Raw genomic sequence first — 15,225 nt, 5'->3', positions numbered from 1 at the left:
ATCCATGCGACTATTCCTGTTCACAGGAACAAAAAAGACCATTACGCTAATCACGCTGCGCCCCCACAAGCCCACATTCTGGTAAACATGAGCAGCGCTCAGGTTATTGTGTTACTGTAAGTTACGGTTTAAGCCCAGCTTCCCTCTTCCTGCCTCATAAATCAGACTCATGAAGACTCTTAACTCTGTCCTTGTTCTGTGACAGGATCCGGTGCAGAGCAAAACCCCCGCTTCCTGGAACCGCCGCCCAAACCACCACACGGGAGTCCATATCTTTTACAAATGTGTCTCTCTAGCCAGAAGTGGCGATCCAGCCTGGAATCCCAGCACATGGTAAATGCAGAGCTGGAGGCCTTCATCAGGTATACAGCAAGTTCTAGGTCAGCCTGAGCTACATGAGACACTGGAGAGAGAGAGAGGAAAAAAGAATCCAAAATACTTTTAAGAGGAAGGACTACCAGGATTACTGATGAATCAAATGGGAGGGAAGCCTAAAGGTGTGGCTCAGCTTCCCGTAGCTCAGCAGTACAGTGCTAGCCTAGAATCCAGTGAGAAGCTGGGGCGTGGCTCAGGGGTAGAGCCCCTGCCTAGAATCCCCCAGTGAGGGGCTGGGGGCGTGGCTTAGCAGATTTCTTGCTTAGCGATCATGAGTTCCTGGGTTCAATCTCCAGCATAGAAAAGAAAAGGAGGGGGAAGCAGGAGGTTTCTAAGTCCATTTTCTGATCTTTCTTGTTATAAATTCCATTCTCTGACACTAATAATAACCATGACACCAGTGATAATGATACCCGGGAATCGAGCGTTTGCTTTGTGCAGAAACTACTCGGAGCAGCAGCCTGAGCTCCACATCAGTCCCTCCCCTAAGGTGAGGACCGCTCCTGTTGTCAGGGAGCACTAGCTCTGTGCTCAGCACTTCTCAGTCCACAACAGCTCTGCAAAGGGAAGATGGAGCCCATTTCACAGAAGAGGAAATCGAGGCTGGGAGAGGCTTTGAAGTAGCAGAAGTGGGATGTGAGCTCAGCTGTCTCTGAAGGCCTTTAATATCACTTGTCACTCTCAGAGTCTCTTCTGGGCTATTTTGTTTATTTGGTTGCTCAGTTTCATTTTATTTTATTTTATTTTATTTTATTTTATTTTATTTTATTTTATTTTATTTTATTTTTTATCTGTTTTGTGATGCAAGGTTGTTTTGTTTTATTTGTTGACAATACTGGGTATGAAACCCCAGGCAGGGCTGACACATACTTGGCAAATGCTCTACCCTGAAGGTACAGGTGTGTATGTGTGTGTGTGTGTATGCATGTGTGTGCGTGTATGCTTGTGTATGTGTGAGTATGTATGTGTGTGTATCTATGTATGTTTGTGTATGTGTGTATGTATCTGTATGTGTATGCATGTGTGTATGTGTGTATGTATGTGTATACGTGTGTATGTATGTATATGTGTGTATATGTGTATATGTATGTATGTGTGTTTGTATGTGTATGTGTATATATGTGTGTATGTGTGTATGTATGTGTGTATGCATGTATATGTGTATGTATATGTGTGTATGTATGTGTATATGTGTGTTTGTATGTGTATGTGTGAGTATGTATGTGTGTGTATCTATGTATGTTTGTGTATGTGTGTATGTGTATGTATGTGTATGTATGTATGTGTATACGTGTGTATGTATGTGTATGTGTGTATGTGTATACATGTGTGTATGTGTGTATATGTGTACATATGTGTGTATGTATGTGTGTTTGTGTGTATGTATGTGTATATGTATGTACACGCACACGAAGGATGCATGCACACTCCTGCCTGTAGATGAACACACCCATGCTCATACTGTGGAGGTCAGAGGGCATGTCCCGTGTCCTGATACACATCACTCTCCACCTTCTAGAAAGAGTCTTTCACCGAATCTAGAATGAGGCTGACGGCCAGCAAGCCCCAACAATCCTCCTCCTCCTACCTCCCCAAACTGAGGTTCCAGATGTGTGTGGGACTCACCTGTCTAGGTGCCTCCATGTCCTCCATGTGTGTAATGGAGACCTTTATCGCAGGCTTACCTCAGAGGCCGCTGTGGGACCAAAGTCAGATGTATGTGAACCGCTTCAAGCAGTTCCCAGTGCTGCAAAAGCCTTAGATTTCATAACTTAAAGAGGCGGCGATAGTGTTGGCTCACATGTACATTGATTATTGATAGTCCCTAGGTCTTTGGCTCTGGCTGTCTCCTAGGCAGGATGTTGTGGAATGCTGCAAGCCCATAATCCCTGCACTCAGAAGGCTGAAGCGAGCGGATTGCACGTTCAAGGCCAGTCTGGGCTACAAAATAGTGGACCTTCGAGATAGAGGTTAAAAAACGCTCTCCACCAAGCCTGGGTTTGGTCCCCAGGACCCACACTGTGGGAGAGAACACATTGTCTTCTGACCTCCACACGTGCCCAGATGTACACACAATAATAAACAGAATATACTTTGTGAAAAAGAGAGCGAATATACCAGTCCTTTTATAAGTAGCCTGTTCAGAGGAGCAGAGCACAGTAGACATTCCTCAGAGGGGGAAACTGAGTCCCAGAGAGAAAGCTACTATCCTCCACAGGCCAGCGGAGGGTCAGCCAGCCCTAGCTGGCCAGATTGGTGACTATGGCAAGAAAGAGCTGTTATGTTCAGAGAGATCTCTACTGCCAGGCCCCTGCCCAGCACCCCCGTTCCCAACAATGACAAGCACCTCAGTCACCTAGGTGGGGTTACCTGTCATCCAGGGACAACTCAGAGAGAGAAAGTAAGTGATTCTCGTGATCTCATTCAAAACTGGCTCCAGCTGTGCTGCCTCCACCTCAGGATACCAGCCCTACATCTTTGCTATGTGACCCTCAAATAATGTTCTTCCCTCTCTGAGGCTTCAAGGTATCTTTTAAAAAGGATTTTTTTTTCCTTAAACAGGGTCGTCCTACTTACTATACAATCCTGCTGTCCCTGGCATTCACTGTGTAGACCAGGCTGGCCTCGAACTCACAGAGCTTTGCCTGGTTCTGCCTCTCCAGTGCTTGGATTAAATGTGTGCACCACCAAGCCTGGCTCAAAGTGTCCTAAAGGGAAAGGTGACGCAGTGAGCAAGGAATGGAGTCTGGAACTGGACGGACTGAAATTTTAATCTTGCTGTGTGACTCCAGATAACTCCCTCTCCCTCTCTGGAGGACTCTTTCTGTCAAATAGGTCTGCAAACCGGAGGAGAGACTGAAGTTCTAGTGAGAAGCTGACAGTGATACTGCCGTGTTTTAGGCTCAGGAGGCCCCACAGGCCCCAGGAGCGTGGGAGAGTTTCAGGGGAGGAACCCCGACTGGTTAGACCAGAAGAGCCAGCATCTTGGGAGGGAGTGGGACGCGGGGTGGAGAGTCTGCTCCTGCTCGGGCCTGCCTGGATTTGGGCTGCTGACCTGAGCCTGGCCAGGACCCAGGGAGCAGGAGGCAGTTTGGTTGATTTGCATATTTATTTATTTGCTTGTTATTTCTGAGTTTATATTCTTGAAATCTTTACTTTGGCTGTGTTGGAGATGGATCTCAGAGCCTGGTGCCTGCTGGGCCAGGTCCCCATGGTGAACTACTCCCCCTAACTCCTCATTCACTGGGACTGTGGGATTCTCCTCACTTGCCTAGGATCCCGAGGGGTTTCCACATAAACAAAGACCTCATCAGAGACAGCCATGATGCAAGCTTCGATGTGCCTGGGGCCTTGTCTGGGATGGGTTTCTGGTCCTCAGAGGCCAGGCAGTCTTACTCCATTGTTTCCCACATTTGACTTACAACACACACAAAATTAAATCTAAACTTAGAATTGGGCAGGCGCTCTTCTGAACAGGAACCCCTGGGCTGCTCTGACCACCAGACTTCTGAAAGCCGCCAGCTTCACAGGCATGTGATTCTGCCTGGGGACCAGCTGAGGGGACACCCCAGATAAGACCTAAGGGATGAAGAGAGACAACAAGCGAGTTTTCTGATGGCCTTATTTGCAGCTGTCCGTCATCCTCAGAATCACTTTCTCACAAACTGATTCCAGTGTTAAACGCGGTTCAGTACCAAGACCTTTCCATCATGCCAAGAGCACCCTGGTGAGGTCTGTTGCCAGGAATGACCCAGGGCAGTCAAGGCCAGGACAGAACAGTCAGATTGCAGTAAGGATGGTCAAGCTGAACTATGTGACTCAGCCAAGACAACCAGGGAGGGCTTCCTGGATGAGACAACATGCCTCAAATAAGGTAGGAACCAGAGATGGGCTAAGTACCTAAACAAATTGAATAAGCAGTGACCCAGAGATGGCGAAGGCCCCTCTCCCTTCTGTCTAACTCTCACAGAATGGCAGGTGTCACTGGGAACCACAGGGCAGGATGGGCGGGCTCAAAACGAAGTGGGCTCAAAACGAAGTGCCTGGGTCATCTGGAAATCGGGGTGGGGAGCTTTCAGGTGAGGCCACTAAAGTAAAACCTTAGAAAGGGAAGTTGGCAGAGGGGGAACCCTAAGGAAAATTCAGGAAGGAAGACGCACAGAAGATTCTAGAGCCCGCTCGAAGCCGGCTGGTCAAAACTGCATAGAGGCCGATAAATCTACGTACTAAAACCTCCAGATCACACAAGACTAAGGCCTCATGTCTGCCCGTCATTTTTCCCATCCATGCATTCAACCTTAGGGGTTGAAAGTTAGCTCAGGAGTCCTGCCTAGTGACAGAGGGGCCCCAGGACGTCAGCGCTGGAACCCACACCAGCAACCCTGGTTTTTCATCATGTTTAATTCGGTATCAGAGGAGCACCAATAAATAGTTCCTTCCGCCCCTGTAATCTTCCTCCTGTCCCCAAGCGGGGCCTCCAGGGCCTGGCGATGCTGCCGCTGGGAGCCACCTGCAGCCCAGCCCTCCGTGGCTCAGGCCCGCTGAGCTGGGGCGGCTGCAAAGATCCCGGGAGAAGGCCAAAGGGGCGGGGCCGAGGACAAGAGCTTCCTGAAGTGGGCGGGGCCCCGAAGGCCGGAAGGTGCGTCTGGGGGCGCAGCTCGCGGGGGACGTCCCTTCTCAGAGGGCGGGGCCGCTCAGGGGCTCAGGGGGCGTGGTTTTCGTCCGCAGCGGTCACGATGACGTCCATCCAAATCCGCATGGCTTCCGGGCTGGGGGCCACCATATAGAAAAGGCGCTCGTAGGTCTTGACACAGAAGGTCAGGCGGGGGCTGGGGCTCTGGGAGAAGCAAGGAGAGAGGGTGGTTGGGTCAATGTCTAAGGTAGTCTTCCGAAACCGGGCTAGAATGTCTGCTCCCTTCTCTTCTTTTTTTTCCGAGACAAGATTTCACCAGCTGGCCTGGAACTCATCCAAGCTGGCCTCGAACTCAAATATCTACCTGTCTCTGCCACCTCAGTGTGGTGATAATGGTGTGTGTCACCCATCATACCTGGCTTTTTAATTTTTATTTTCCTCTTTACCCCGCCTCTTTTTTTGAAAGTGGGTTTGACTTCGTAGCTCAGGCGAGCCTCAGCCTTGCTGCTCAGCCTCCTGAGGGCTGAGATTACACCTTTTGGCTTTTAAAAAAAAAAAAACCATAGTTGGGAGCTGGAGAGATGGATTGGCAGTTGAGAGCACTGGTAAGTTCCCAGTACCCACATGGTGCTCACGGACACCTGTAATGCCAGTTCCAGAGGATCCGATGACCTCCTCTGACCACTGCGGGCATATACATACATACATGCAAGAATAACATTCATACACATGACATAAAGTCAATCTATAAGATCTATTTTAGAACAAACAGCTGGGCGGTGGTGGCGCACACCTTTAGTCCCAGCACTTGGGAGGCAGAGGCAGGTAGATCTCTATGAGTTCAAGGCCAGCCTGGGCTACAGAGCTAGCTCCAGGATATCCAGGGCCACACAGAGAAACCCTGACTCAAAAATAAATACATACATATATAAATACACAAATAAATAATAAATAAATAAATAAATAAATAAACAAATGAAAAGAAAAAGAAAACCAACTAACCATGGCTGGCTTCTTTCCAAAGAGGATTCTAGTTATCAGCTGCCAACGTTTCTTTCTGTCCTTACATCTTGTCTCCCTCATTATCCGGGCCTCCAGTTGAGACCCACAAGCATGTGCTAAACCAGAATCTGACACCGCCCCCTCCCCTCTCTCCAGGGTCTCCATGGAGACCTGACCGGTCTGTAACTCACTATGTTTTCCAGGCTGGCTTCACACTCACAGAGATCCACCTGCCTCTGCCTTCCTGGTGCTGAGGTTACAGCTGTGTGTCACTGTGCCCAGTGTACACGATGCTGGGGCTCACACTGAGGGCTCTGTGCATGCTAAACAAGCTCTCTATGGACCCAGGCTCTGAGCTTTAGTTACGCTCCAGCGCTGGACCTGAGTATAGCAAGAGTGGGCTCTCCCCAGGGTGACCTAGAGATAGGCGCTCGGCAGGGAGGGCATCGTGACACTGGGCAGGGGGTCACCTTGAAGGCACAGCGTAAGTGGTCATAGTAGACTTCCTCGATGGCCTGGAAATAGATGACACCTTTGAGCTTGGTCTCTTCCTTGTCTGGTGGAAAGAAAGAGGAAACAGATCTAGTTAGAGACTGTGTGTGTGTGTGTGTGTGTGTGTGTGTGTACTGGGGTCATTGGGCTTTAGTATAGATTATGACAATGTAATAACCCCAAGGCTGGAGGTAGGTGGATGTAGTCCTGGAGCACTGGTCCTTCTGGAAAGAAAGGTTGGTCTGGGCTCTGGGTGTTCCAGCAGGTGGGACACTGTCGCATGGGTCTAGGTTCCCATCTGGAGGCGAACTGATCCAGACTCCTTTGTGTTAGTGAGCAGAAGCTGGGGGGTTGAGGGGGGGTTTTCTAGGTGGCTTAGGGAGGAGGGGGTTGGGAGTTGTGTTACGGGACAGGGTGGCTTTAACCTAGACTCCAGAGTGTATGTAAGGGGTTGGAAGCCTAACCCCTGGTCCTAGTGGTAGCAGGGAAGTGGGGGCGGGAAAGGGGGTCTTGATTTTTCCAGCCTCTGGCTTGAAGCTGCCTGGCTGCCTGGTCTCCCAGCTTACCGGCATAGTAAGCCAGACGGCGCGCCTTTCGGTCAAAGCAAAACCAGCGTTTCCTCCACGTTTTGATGCGGCCGCCCATCTTCACCAGGGGCCCACGACAGCAGCCCCCGGACACCCGCAAGTGGGGGCAGCTTTCCGGATTGTGGCCCCAGCGTTCCAGGTGCTGTGGGAGGTCCAAGACCTGGGGATCTGGAGGGCTGGGGGGGGGCGGGGGCGGGGCCTGCAGAGCACAGAGAAGGAGTCGTGAGCAAAGAGAAGGACTGCCGAATAGACAGCCAGCTCCATGCAGCCTTTGCAAAGACACTAACACACCCACCGTCGTGAAGCCAGGGGTGTGTGGCTCACTGAGGGGGCTGAGGCAGGACTGTCATGATTTCGAGGGCTGATAAAAAAGCAGGAAAACAGAAAATGTTTGTGCGTGCCTGTCATCTCAGCACTAGGAAAGTAGAGGTAGGAGGATCAGAAGTTCACTCGACTCCATAGCGAGTTCAAAGCCAGCCTGGGCTACAAAGAGCCTCTCAAAAGCCAAACCAAAACCAAAGAAAAAGTCTCCACCTGACAGAAGAGTCACATCAGTCACAAAGTTTGTGAGGCTGGACCGGGACAGTGAACCTTAGCTTCCTAAGTGAGCCACTTTCATGGACTCTGTCCACCCGAGAGCCCCAGTTCCCTACAGTGAACACGGGGTACCTCAGCAGTCTCCCACCAGCCAGCCCCTGATCACGGAGGCGCGAATCTCAGAGACAAGCTTTTCTGTGCACACAAGCACGGCGGGGACACACAATGTACTCCACAGGGGCTGGTTAATAAATGATGCTACCGGTGCTGCATTTTTAATGAGGACAAGTTTGTACAGAACAACCCTGAAGGATACAACGCCCTTCCTGCTCCCTGGCTCTGCTGAGTGGGGAGGGGCGGGGGTCTCTTGTAGCCCAGGCGCGCTCTGTAGTGGGAGACAATCTTTTTTTGGGGGGGGGGGTTCGAGACAGGGTTTCTCTGTGTAGCCCTGGCTGTCCTGGAACTCACGCTGTAGACCAGGCTGGCCTCGAACTCAGAAATCTGCCTGCCTTTGCCTCCCAAGTGCTGGGATTAAAGGCATGAGCCACCACTGCCTGGCAGAAGACAATCTTAAATTTCTGATCTTCCTGCGTCTGCTTCCCAGGTGCTGGGATTACAGGCATAAGCCACAATTGGTTTATGTAGTGCGGGGACAGATCTCAGGCCTTAGTCTTTCTATAATTAAATTTTTAAAACTGCCACAAATGTTTACTCTTCGTCTATAATAACAGCTGAAACAGTTACCAGCATATGGACAGGAAAAGACAGGAAGAGAAAGACCTGGGATTGTAGCTCAGGCTGCAGCTTGTGATTGACACACAATCTAGCCAAACACAGGATACAAGAACAGGGGCATGGGGAGATCGCACAGCTGGGAAAAGGCGCTTTCCACCAACTCTGACGATCTGAGTTCGATCCCTGGGACCCATGTAGTGGAAGTTGAGAGGAGACTTCCACAAGCCCGCTCACCTCCTCGTGTGTACCGTGGCACATGCTCGCCTGCCTAATGACACACAACTTACGTAAATAAATCATTTCTTTAAAAAAAAAGAACAAAAAGATGGAGTCAGTTACCTAAGCAAAGACCATGGATGGCAGATCATGGATGGCAGGAGTGAAACAGGAGTAGGAACGGAACCTTTGGACTTCTCTTCAAGGATCGAGAAGGACCGTTTTGGTTGGAGGACAGGAGATGGTGGCATATAATAAAAGGCAAAAGGCAAGAGGCAAAAGCACCCAGAGGGGACTAACCATGATGGCAGGTACTGCAGGGCCTGTGGAACTTTCTCGGCTTCTTCTCATCCCTTCCTGTGAATTCATGAGGGAGAATCAAGGAGGATCCCAACTCATAAGACAGAGAAATGTCTGAATAAGGGGCAGAGGCTAGACCCCCTGTAGATATAGGGGTCTGAGGGAGGAGGGCTGGGGCCTGGAGTCCTGGGTCTGAGGGAGGAGGGCTGGGGCCTGGAGTCCTGGGTCTGAGGGAGGAGGGCTGGGGCCTGGAGCCTGGGGTCTGAGGAAGGAGGGCTCAGGCTTGGAGCCCCAAGTCTGAGGGAGGAGGCTGGGTCTGGACTTGTGTATGTAAATGTGTGGGGTCAAACACCCCTTTCTAAGGAGCAGGCCATGCAGTCTCACCCTGGCCTTGAGCAGTCGTTCCCTCTCGGCCACAGCCTGCTGCAGAAGTCGCTCCATGTGTGCGATGTCTGGGTGAAGCGAGTGTCTAGGCAGACAAAGCAGAGGTATGATGGTTACCTCAGCTGGCCTCCTCCCTCTCTCCCTCCCTCTCCCCTCCCTCTCAGGCCTCACCTATTCCCAGGACCACAGTTGAGCAGCTGATAGAGAGGGTGTCTCCCCGGGGTCCCCACAGCTTCTGTAAGAGCGGAAGCTTCCAGGGGTCCTGAGGAAGAGGGCACGGGATGTGGAGGCCAGATGTTTCCTCCCTCATCCCTCTATTTCTCCAGCCAACACCCAAGCAGTTTTTCCGTCCTCTACCACAGGATGGCTGAGGGTGGGGGCAGGACGGGAACAGAAGTGTCCTCACCTGTACAGTGGAGGGACAAAGGCCGGGAGGACCCCCTCTGGCTGGCCCTGTCTCCTCTCCTCCGGGGCAGGCTTCCTGTCCTCTGGAGACCAATAGACCCCTGAAATCACACAAAGGTTGTGTTTGTAAGGTAAGCGTCCCCCAGAGGTGCTTAGGATAATGGCTTCGCTGACAGCTGTGCACTCTGCGGGGTGAGTGGATGGAAAAGGCTCCAACACTATCAGTCAGTTAACCCGTAGTGCATTCGTGATTTGATGACATCACCTGGAGGCGGTGCAAACAACAAGACTGGCCCTGTCTAGCAAACACTGGTGACAAGGCTCAGAAAGCCAAGGCTCATGTAAGCATGAGAATCCATCGACGTGGAAAGACATTGTCCAGCAAGATGGCTCAAGCTCAGGTCGCCAAGTCCGATGCCTGAGTTCAAGCCCTGTGTGGCAGAAGATCAGTGATTCCCACCAGCTGTCCAGAAGTTCAGGGTATGCCTAATCACACATTCCACTCCTCGCCCCCACCCCTCCTCACCCCTGTCAATAAATAAACAAATGTGAGAAAGAAAATCAGGTGTGATGGTCTCTGGGGAGGCAGAAACAGATGGATCCCTGGGTACTACTGGCCTAGCCTGATCTATAAACCTCAGAACCCAGTGAGAGACCTTGCCTCAAAAAACAGAGGGGAGGGGATGCTGGAGAAACTAGTCAGAAGTTAAGAGCACTTACTGTTCAGGCCAACCAACCCAAGTTGTTGTTCAGCCCAAGTTTGGTTCCCAGCGTCCACATCTGGCGGCTCACAACCCCCAGTAATTCCACTTTCAGGGGACTCAAATGCCCTCTTCTGGTCTCTGTGGGTACTGCAGTCATGTGCACATAGCCATGTACAGACGCACATACATTTAGGAGTCAGGGGCACTGAGTGATGGCTAAGAATACATACAGCACTGACAGAGGCTTGGAACTCTCCAAGTAGACCAGGCTGGCTCAAACTCACAGACATCCACCTGCCTGTCTCTGGAGTGCTGGGATTATAGGTGTGTTGCCACCACATCTGGCTAGAAATAAATCTTTAAAATCAAACAAGGTAGACAGCTCCTCAGGAACAATAGCAGAGGTTAACTCTGGCATCCACGTGGGCATCCTCACACACATAAACAGGAACACACATGCCAAAAAGAGATGCAGTCTCTCTGTAGAAGTAGGCTTCTTGGGGTATCTCCTGAGCAGGTTTACACACACACACACACACACACACACACAGGCTCTTGTGCTCTCTGCTTCCTGGTTGACATGAGGTAAGCATCCCCTGCTCTGTCACACCCTTCTGCCATAATGCTGTGCTCACCACAGATTCAGCACACATAGAGACCATGCACATATGGATGCCAGAGGTTACAGAGTACTGCCTAGGAAAGCCACCGGCTAACTGTCCCATCTCAGGGGACTGAGGCCCGAACTTTAACTCCCAGCATCAGAAATGAAAGGACTGGAGATGTTTCTCAGTAGAGTGCCATCCCCACAATGCCCTGGGTTTGAACCCCCAGCATCACATATATTTGAGCGTGGTGGTACAAGCCTTGAATCCTAGCACTCAGGAGCAATTCAGTACATTTGAGGCTAGCCTGAGCTACATACATGAGAGCCTGTCTCAAAAATTTTTTTTTCTTTTAGTGGCCAATATTTGTTAAAGGTTTATTATCCCCCCCCCAAAAAAAAAATCTAAAAGAAAGCCGGGCTGTGGTGGTGCACGCCTTTAATCCCAGCACTTGGGAGGCAGAGGCAGGTGGATTACTGAGTTCGAGGCCAGCCTGGTCTACAGAGTGAGTTCCAGGACAGCCAGGGCTACACAGAGAGACCCTGTCTTGAAAAAAAAAAAAAAGGGTTTATTATCTACCCAGTTTCATATCGCTGGCTGTGGCTCTGTATCCCCAGACCCAATACATCACAGACAGAAACTGCCAACACAAGACAGAATGCTGGCTACTGGCAGAACAAGAACATGACCTCCCATTGGAAATTAAGAGTTATCTAAAGGTCTGGAGACATGGCTCAGCAAAAAAAGCACTGGCTGCTCTTCCAAAGGTCCCGAGTTCAATCCCCAGCAACCACATGGTGGCTCACAACCATCTATTATGGGATCTGATGCCCTCTTCTGGCCTTCAGGTGTACATACAGATAGAGTCCTCATATACATAAATAAATCTTTAAAAAATAAATAAATACAATCTGCTGAACTCATTTTTTTAAAAAAGAGCTATCTAGAGATTATTTGCTTTTTTGATTTTAATTTTTATTTATTTACTTACTTATCCATTCAGAGATAGGATCTTGTTGTGTAGCCTAGGCTGGCCTTAAATTTTGCTATGTAGCTCAGGCTAGCCTCAAATTCAAAATCCTCCTTCCTCTACTTTCTAAGCGCTGCAATTACAGGAGCCTGTCACCTCCCCTGGCTTTAGTTTTATTATTTTGAGACAGCATCTCTATATGTAGCCAAGGCTAGCCTGGGTCTCCCTCCTTCCTTTCCCTCCTGAGTGCTGGGATTACAAGCATGCACCACCAAACGCACATGAAAGATGTTTTCCAGCATGTGGGAGGATGTGCTAACACCAACCTGAGCTACAGAGTGAGACCCTCACAAATAAAGGGCCAGAGAGATGGCTCAGCAGCTAAGGGCACTGGCTGCTCTTCCAAAGGATCCAGGTTCAATTCTCAGCAACCACACGGTGGCTCAAACCCATCTACGATTCCAGTTCCAGGGGATATGACTCCTTCTTCTGGCCACCACAGGCACTGCATGCATGTATAGCACACACATAAACACAGGCAGAACACTCATGCTCATAAGATAAGATAAACCATTCTAAAATAAAACCTTAGCCATTAGGACTGCTAGAGGAAAATACTCAAGATACGGGCATAGACAAAAAGTTCCTGAAAAAGATTCGAACAGCACAGGGAATAATTTCGAGGACTGAGAAACAGGGTTTTGTCGAATGAAAATGCCTTTGTACAGCAAGTGAGAAGAGCAGAGTGAAGAAGCAGCCACAGAAACAGGGGCTATCTCTCCAGCAGTACTTCAGATGGACCCTGTGTCTAGACTCTACAGTCCAGGCTTTAGAAAACACACACACACACACACCCACACCAAGGAAACCCAATTCTGGCAAGCAAGGATAGGCTAATGAACTGAGAACACCATTCTCAAAATGGAAAATAAATTGCCAATAATTTTTTTTTGTTTTGTTTGTTTTTTTGAGACAGAGTTTCTCTGTGTAGCCCTGGCTGTCCTGGAACTCACTCTGTAGACCCAGGCTGGCCTCGAACTCAGAAATCTGTCTGCCTCTGCCTCCCAACTGCTGGGGTGAAAGGCGTGCGCCACCAACCGCCCGGCTAAATATTTTTTTAAAGTGGTCAACGGAGCTGTAGAGATGGCTTAGTTGTTAAGAGCACTGGCCGCTCTTCCACAGGACCTGGGTTTCAAGTGTGATCCCCACCCCCCACACACACGGTGGCTCACAACCCTCCATAACTCCAGTTCTAGGCGATTTAATGCTCTCTTCCGGCCACTGAGGACATCAGACACGCATGTGAGATGTATATGAGAAACTGAGGCAGAGTGCTAGGCCAGAGGGGTAGAGAGAGACCTCATTAAAGTAGCCTGTCGGTCACTCTTAAATTTCAGTCTTAGGTTACAGGCTCCCATCTAGCACGAGAGACATGGTGTTATGCAAAAAGATTAATAATAAGGATACATTTGAGCTATCTAATATCCGCTGAGCAAGGTTCCCCATCCATCCTCCCATCCCCTCATCCCTAGCCAGCGAGCGAGCACCAGTGAAGGCCCCTGATAGATCTCGGCGGCCAGCCCCTCCCTCCCCAATATGCACATGCGCAAACGGAGGAGGGCAGCACCTGCAGGGAGCTGTGCACGGAGAAGAGGCATGAAGAAGTGGAGCTGGCGGAGGCAGCATGTGCAGCGGGGTCCTGAAGCACCAGCAGCTGACGGTCTGTCTTCTGTGTGAACAGCAGCTAGGAAGAGGGTGATGGTTACAAAGTCGGGGGTGGGGCAGGGGGATGGGGATAGAGAGGTGACTGAGTGGTTAAAAGCACTGGCTGCTCTTCCAGAGAACCCAGGTTTGATTCTCAGCACCCCTATGGAGGCTCAAAACCCATCTGTAACTCCAAGGCAGGGGATCCAGTGCCCTCTTGCGGCCTCTTTGGGCACTGGGCTTGCATGTGGTGCACAGACATATATGCACTCAGACCACACATGCACGCACAGTAGGGGTTTGGTTTCAGGACACACACACACACACACACACACACACACAGAGCACTGACAGTTCACAGATGCTCTAGCACCAGACTGCCAGTACCAGTCCATTTCTTAGATAGAAAAGCAAAGGTTTGATCACAAGAGGGCCAGCGCGAGCCAGGGCTACGGGCACAGAGAGCCAGGTTTTTGGCTGGCGCTTCAATCCACCCTCACCACCCCACCCCACCCCTTCCCCCCGCCCCGCTCTTGAGGGAGGAGAGCTAGGGTCTAGGCTCCTTGTTCTGAGGTCTAAGGGAAGGACTGAGGGAGAAGAGCTGGGCCTAGACTCAAGTCTGGGGGAGAAGGGACCAGAAGCTCACACTTCCGGTTCCTGAAGGTATAAGAGGCTGGGACCCAGATTCCCCAGGTCTGAGGACCAGCGGGTCCAGGAAATTCCCTACCTTGGTGAGCGCTTGGTCGGGCTCAGAGAAGTCCCCACCACATGTTCCCTGCAGGCAATTGAGCTCGAACAGCCGGTTCCGTTCCTAGGAGAGGAAGAGGCAGAAGGGCCACACCCATAAGGCATCTGACTTTGGGAACTACCTGGGCACCAGGAGCTGGGAGGTAAGGGGGTGGGGCAGGTCTCAGGGACAAACGCACCTGGGTAAGAGCCTGAACAGCCTCCTCCTTCTTCCTGCTCAGTCCCCAGCTCTCGGCGGCCATCTGCTCCCCCAGACACCTGAGCTGTTCCTCCAAGACCTGGATGCGGCGCTGCAGGGCACCCCCATTCTGGTCACTCGCTTGTCTGCGCAGGATTCCAGGCTACCCTCCCGTGATGCCCTGTGTCCCCACCCCCACCCCAGATACTTCAAAAACTGGGGAGGGAGAGCCGTCACTAAGCCCCGTGGGCGCTCTTTCGGTTTTTGGAGGTGAGGGCCCAGAAGATATCTAGGGTTGGTGACAGACGCCAAGGGAGGCCCAGAAACTCATTAAGATCAGAGAGAGAGGCTCAGAAGTTAAGTGTCTTGCAGAGGACTCAAGTTCAGTTCCCAGCACCCACAACAGGAGACTGTTCCAGCTCCAAGGGATATGACGCTCTTTTACAGCCTCCATGGACTCCTGCACACACACGCGCACACACACACACGCACACACACGCACACACACACGCACACGCACACACTCGCGAACACACACGCACTCACACATGCACACACTCACACTCGTGAACACACACATGCACTCACACACACTCATACACAAACACTCACACACTCACATACACACACTCACACTCTTGTGAACACACA

At 50.8% G+C, this 15,225-nt stretch overlaps 1 protein-coding gene across 1 annotated transcript in view; it reads right to left on the bottom strand.

The window, feature by feature from the left end:
- Positions 1-4,756: 4,756 nt before the first annotated feature.
- Positions 4,757-15,225, bottom strand: part of Phldb3 (pleckstrin homology like domain family B member 3) — a 16,217-nt gene continuing 5,748 nt past the window's right edge. The window contains exons 4-13 of the mRNA XM_028782542.1: positions 14,576-14,686; positions 14,377-14,460; positions 13,573-13,689; positions 9,668-9,767; positions 9,433-9,523; positions 9,262-9,346; positions 8,878-8,934; positions 7,069-7,288; positions 6,481-6,566; positions 4,757-5,212 (exon numbers count right to left, since the gene is read on the bottom strand). Of these exons, the coding sequence (XP_028638375.1) occupies positions 5,078-5,212; positions 6,481-6,566; positions 7,069-7,288; positions 8,878-8,934; positions 9,262-9,346; positions 9,433-9,523; positions 9,668-9,767; positions 13,573-13,689; positions 14,377-14,460; positions 14,576-14,686 (1,086 nt within the window). The 3' untranslated portion in view covers positions 4,757-5,077. The remainder of the gene's footprint in view (positions 5,213-6,480; positions 6,567-7,068; positions 7,289-8,877; positions 8,935-9,261; positions 9,347-9,432; positions 9,524-9,667; positions 9,768-13,572; positions 13,690-14,376; positions 14,461-14,575; positions 14,687-15,225) is intronic.

Source organism: Grammomys surdaster, unplaced genomic scaffold, assembly GCF_004785775.1.
Source record: "Grammomys surdaster isolate TR1022 unplaced genomic scaffold, NIH_TR_1.0 804, whole genome shotgun sequence".
Lineage (NCBI taxonomy): Eukaryota > Metazoa > Chordata > Mammalia > Rodentia > Muridae > Grammomys > Grammomys surdaster.
This window is presented reverse-complemented; position numbering and strand designations above follow the sequence as displayed.